At 41.9% G+C, this 6,104-nt stretch overlaps 1 protein-coding gene across 3 annotated transcripts in view; it reads left to right on the top strand.

Moving 5' to 3' along the window:
• Positions 1–3,510: 3,510 nt before the first annotated feature.
• The window catches only part of LOC123156816 (glycine-rich domain-containing protein 2), a 5,612-nt gene continuing 3,018 nt past the window's right edge, over positions 3,511–6,104 (top strand). Inside the window, exons 1-3 of one of the 3 annotated variants that reach the window (XM_044575002.1) lie at positions 3,511–3,869; positions 4,180–4,587; positions 4,703–4,984. In XM_044575002.1, coding sequence (XP_044430937.1) covers positions 3,549–3,869; positions 4,180–4,587; positions 4,703–4,984 — 1,011 coding nt within the window. In that variant the 5' untranslated portion in view covers positions 3,511–3,548. The remainder of the gene's footprint in view (positions 3,870–4,179; positions 4,588–4,702; positions 4,985–6,104) is intronic. The other 2 variants (XM_044575000.1, XM_044575001.1) reach the window with 2 other exon arrangements.

Consider the following 6,104-nt stretch of genomic DNA (forward strand, 5'->3'; position numbering starts at 1 on the left):
CATGCCACTGTGACTGAGAGACCCGAACTCCACTGAAAACACGGGCGACGCCAGGATGCTCCAGACGGTAGAGGCCCTGGCACAACCGCCCACTAAGAAGAATGTCCCTCGTGCCCCGATCCTTAATAAAAAGATCAAAAGGGTGAAATTCACAAAGCACATTATTATCACGTGTGAGTTTAGGAACTGAAAGAAGATTACGGGTCACAGATGGAACTCGAAGAACATTGCGAAGCTGAAGACTCCTATTGGCATGTCTAGTGAGAAGAGATGCTTGACCAATATGAGAGATGTGCATACCTGCTCCATTGGCGGTGTGGATCTTGTCGGAGCCATGATAGGGTTCACGAGTGTGAAGCTTCCCCATCTCGCTGGTCAGATGCTCTGTCGCCCCAGATTCCATGTACCAGTGTGGATCGATGGAGTAGGACTGAGTGTGTCCCTGTTGCTTCTGCGGCGCGGGACGATCAGCCATGGCGACCTGACGGGCATTGTTGCGTGTATCTTTGCCGTCATTGCCAAGACCAAGGAAGCTTCGCTGGAAGCGCTTATGACACTTGGAGGCCCAGTGCCCATCGCGGCCACAAAGCTGGCACACACGTGGACCGCCAGCCCCCGGTAAGGTCGCAGTAGGTGGGGGGGGCGAGGCGGGCGACGGTGGCAGCCCCAAGGGAGACCGGGGTGATGAAGAAGAGCGGCCACCCTTGGTGGCGGCGTTGGCCGAGAGGGAGCCAGTGCCCCTGGAGCGGCGTGTCTCGACCCGTTGCTCAGTGAGAAGGAGCCGAGAGAAAACCTCGTGTGCCAGCATGGGTGTCGAGTTGCCCCGCTCGTTGATGATCTCGACTAAGGCATCATACTCCTCATCAAGACCATTGACAATAAACGAGTTGAACTCGGAGTCGGTGAGGGGCTGTCCAATGGAGGCCAATGTGTCGGCGAGGCCCTTGACCTTGTTGTAGAACTCAATAGATCCATCCAAATGCTCCGTGATACTTCAAGATCGTGGGATATATTAAAACTGTGGTATTATGGACCAATTGGCTAAAATACTGTAGTTTTACAATACTTTGGTTTTTTAATACTTTGCTATCAAACATAGCCTTCCATTTTGAGAATAAGGTAGTGCAAAAGAATATAAAAAATTTCTTATAAATATAAAATGTTATCCTACAAATCAAACAACTTAGGGCATGACCAACGGAGGCATGAGTTGGTGCTGCCCCATGCCCTCCACAAGTGCATGAGATCGTGAGGCGCTAGCTTCATCTAGTACCTGCCCAACTTACTGCTCCCAACTGTCATCTTTGGTGGGTTTTATTTTCATCTCTCTCTTTCAATTTTCAACTTTCAACTACTTTATTTCCAAGACTAGAAGAGGAGAAGCAGCAGATCTCTCTCCCTACCGCTTTTTGCATCTTTTTTTTGTTTTTCTGGACGAGGGGGCTGGCTCTTTTGTAGGATGTAGCTTTAGTCTGCAAGCAGCACGTTGCGTCAATTTGGGACCATCTGAACCTTAGGTGGCACTTGAGGCACCCGTTCACCGTGTAGCGTTGTACAAGCCCTTACATAAAAATAGGAAAAAGTCCAAAATAAACCTTGAAGTTGTAGACGAAAGCTAAATCAAACCCTGAACTTTGAATCCCGAAAATTGGCACTCTGAACTTGTAATCCTGGTTTATTTTGGACCCTAGACCTGTTTGGCACATTGGGAAGACTACAATCCCGGCCGGGATTCCAGCTACTTTCACGGACTAGAATTTGGACCGGCCCACTATAACACAATAAGAATTCGTGAGGTTCAAAAAATGTTCGCACATTTCTAAAATTGTTCAAAAGTTAAAAATGTTTCTGTTTTCTCTTTTTTGCACAAATTCAACTCGTTTTGTGTTTTTGAAAACTGTTTGGAATTTCGTGTTTCGCACAAAATCAACTCTATTAGCATTTAAAAAAACTCTTCGTGATTTGAAAAAAAATCACATTTTTTAAAAAATATTCAGAATTCCATCAGTTTTTCATATGCTATGAAATTTTTTTCGTATTTTCAAAATTGCGTCACGTTTTTTAAATAATGTTTTTGGAATTTCGTAAATTATTTCATAAATAATGTATTTAAAAAATGTTCCGGATTGTTGGCAGTGCACTCGACTGGCCCAGCCCACCAGACATGAAGCGATTTTTTTTCCTTAACACGTAACGTAAAAATTATTTCTTTATTTTTCTTAATGGGCGACGTAATAATTCCAAAAAAAAACATGTTGTGGAGTCGAACTTGGGACCTGGTAGTCACTACACCAGACGACTATGACTGGCATAGTCAGAGGCCCGAAACATTTAATCAGAAACCAAAGCATCGAACTTTTAAAACATCTTTTAGGGGCAAACAACTATTGAAAATGTATTTATTTATGAAATCTTTGAACATTTTATAAAGTGCGAGAACTTTTTGAGAATTTCGAATACTTTTAAAAAACCAACAACTTTGAAAAAGCGAACACCTTTATAAACATTTTTGAAACCTAAACAAAATTTTAAAGTGCAAACACTTTTTGAAACATAAATTTTTTCTACAACCTGAACAAAATTTTAAAGTGCGGACACGTTTTGATACATAAAAATTTTCTGAAACCTGAAAATATTTTGTGAGATCTAAAAAATATCACAAGTTTTAAAAAATGTACGGGCCAATCCAAATGTTTATACAATGTATAATTATATTTGTATGATTAAAAAAATTATACATTCAAAAAAATGTAACATTTCAAGAATGATCTCGAGTTCCAAAAATTGTGTTTGTGACATTTTTAAAAGAATGTGTTTACAATGTAAAAAAATGTTTGCGTGATGTAAAAAAATGTGTCATAACCTTAACAGAATATATGTGGCATGTCCTTGAAAAAAGTGTATGCAAGTTTAAAAATGTGAACCATGTAAAAGAGTGGTGTGTAGTTTTATAAAATGTTTATTGTCATTAAGAAATTGTAAAACATGTAGTTGAAAAAATATTACGATGTATTCAAAAAGTTTTGAAAACATGTAATTTATAAATGTACATAATGTATTTGAAAATATCAAAAGTTTATCCAAAATATTTAATGTGTGCGTTAAAATGTACATTAGGTACTGAGAAAAATTAGACATGTGTAAAATGAAAAAAGAAAAGAAAGCGAAAAAGGAAGAAACTTAGAAAAACCAGATTAGTGCGCGCGCCCGAGCAACTGCGCTACTGGGCCGGCCCAATTCAGCAAATCCCGTCTATGTTCTGTCAAGGTTTAAAATTAATCGGGATTAAAGAGTTTGGTGTGCTGATTTCAGGGATTGAGAGTTGGAGGTTTGATTTAGCTTTCACCTATAAATTGAAGGTTTGTTTTGAACTTTTTCCCATAAAAATATCCCAAAGATTGCTTCAAAAGAAATTATTTTTAGAAATCGTTTGCTCGGTCCGTCCCATCCTAATCATGCGCCATGAATCATCCATCAGTCGGCACATGCCCCTTTTGACCAACCACTCTCTGCACTTTCGCAAGTGACAACAAAAATTATTCTCACCGATGACAACAAGGCGAATGGCCTCCGAAGCAGAGGCGCCGCCGGAGGACACCATGCCCTCCTCGTCCCCTGGTTCCCGCGGGCAGTCCGGCTATCCCGCCGCCTTCTTCTCGGTCGACCTCGCGGCCGCCGCGCGCCGCCTCCTCGCGTTCCTTCGCTCCGCGTCCGCCCGAGGAAACGTGGGGCCGCGATCCGTGCGGAGGTACGAGGAGATGTGGCTGCCGCTCGCCGCGGATGCGGCGGGTGGAGGGGGAGAGGAGGCGGCGATGCTGGTGCCCCCGCCCGACGTGCACCTCGTCTGGCTCTGCCACTGCTTCCACCATGTGAGTCTTCTTGCCGCCATGCCTTCTTTTACTGGTTGCGTTACGTCTTCATGACTTGCTCATTTTTCTGGAGGTTATTTTACTTAAGGCAAGCCAACGTAGCTTGAACAGTTGTTGCATTCACAATTTAAGAATACAAGATTACTTTGCTTGTTCTTAACAAAATTTGTACTGTATTTTGAAAAAGATCCCCTGGCTATACTTCATTTTCTCAAAAAAAAAATCACTGAACTTTAGGATCTACTTACGTTTGAGCCTTTAAAATTTTCTGACAAAGCGTGCGATTTCAAGTGGATTCTTCTGTTCCCAGGAGAGGTATGTCGCATACTGTGCATCAAGGTTTGGACGCCTCATCGATCGACCATCAATACTTGATGCTGAGAACGAGGAGCATGCCGCTGACTGTTGTCGGGACATCTGGGCCGCACGCTACCCATTGGAGCCGTTTGACCTTGACAACAATGATTTTGATGGAAATAATTCGAATGCCATTGAGAACGACAGTGCTAATAGCGAAATTTTCATGATGGTTCAAACATACGCCGGCCTAGCAGACCACTTTGCCTCTCCCTTTGTCTCAGAAGGTGTCTACCATGTCGCTGCGAGACGGCGTTACACGTGTTTCCTTGACCTCATCAGAAAGGGTGTGTGCACAACCAGAGAAGACACTCGGCTCGTGCCTAGCCTGGACATATTACTGATGTGGCTTGCTCATCAGGTATGTGTAGTGACGACTTGCCAATCCTGTTAAGCTGTTAAGCAAAGTAGCAATCGAATGCTTTGTTGCCATCTGCATATATACAGCTTATACAGTTGTTATGTATCCTTGGCAGAGTTTTCCGGCGAGCTATGCAACAGACATGACACTGATGTCTATCAAGGACAATGTTATGAAAATGGTGGTCAGTTATAGGGAGGTGGCCAGTGAGGAGACGGTGGAGAGGACAAGGATCTTGTGGGAGGAGGCATATGATGAGCCATACGATCTGTCTGGTTCAGAGGTTGATGCGGCAGCAGTTGGCACAGCAAGGGAGGCGTTCCACTGGCAGGCTGCAGCATCAGAAGAGGACACCAACCGGCTGTACAAGGGGTTGCAACCTAGATTTCTTATGGAGGTATTTCTTAGGCTGTCCAATCATATTTTAACTTATATGAAGAACTTGTGATACAGCTTCATATTAGCTAGATTGATAGTGTTCTTGGTGGCTGGCCAGTAAAAAACAATTTCTACTTGGCTACTTAATTCCATTCGATTCTTCTTCACAAAAATTCCATCTGCTTTGGCATTTCCTTATGTCTTGGATTGGTAAAGAACTGAGAACTTGGGGATCTGCCAGGCATGATGTCCACAAGCCATCATACTGTGGCAAATATTAACAAAACATTTGTCAAAAAAGCAAATGGTTTATTCCACATTATGGGCACTTCAAGACAACAAGCCCAAGATGCAAGATTACCTATATTGAATTTGTTAAGTAGTGAATGTAGTTGGTAGACCTGCAAATATTAATACTTTATTGCAGTCATCATATCGTAAAATATGCCGTGGATTTTTATGTCAATATAATTCAGTCATTTAATTATCTGATCACAAGAGTCTAACAGTATAACTGCGAGTAAAATGTTAATTCTTGTGTGCTTCTGTTCTATCCTTGGAAGAACAAAAAGCTAGAGTTTGCACCGTTATCGAGTTAATGAGCTTATCTGCCCCTACTCATTAGTATTTGCAGCTGATAGGTATCCGTAAAAAATTACGCACACATATCTATTTGTACTTCCACTGAAAGTTCTTAGAAATAATATCGTACCTAGAAGGCATGAACTTGAAACAGGAACATCTAGTGCCAACTGAGTTCGCTGTGGGGGCATCCCCCACCGCTTTCCCACTGAACATTGAAAAGTAGAGAATTGGCCCATGATGCACGACAAAATAAGGTAAATTAAGTTATTATCTAAACTCATTATTGGATACACAAAGGAAAGCTCACAACTATGACTTTTTGGTTTTACTAGATAATTGCACATGCGTTGCAATGGGGCCACAAAATAATTTGTACGCGATCACGTTGATTACATACCAAAAAATGGACTTTAGCTGCCAATTGAATCAGCACTTCCTTAAAAGGAGAATCAACATTTATTGACTTGCCAAAAAAGACAGGATTTTATATGGTAAACCAATAAGACGTGTGTGGCTTTCAACAAAAATATGTGGGCAAAAACCAGAGTAAAAAA

Source organism: Triticum aestivum, chromosome 7B, assembly GCF_018294505.1.
Source record: "Triticum aestivum cultivar Chinese Spring chromosome 7B, IWGSC CS RefSeq v2.1, whole genome shotgun sequence".
Taxonomy (NCBI): Eukaryota; Viridiplantae; Streptophyta; class Magnoliopsida; order Poales; family Poaceae; genus Triticum; species Triticum aestivum.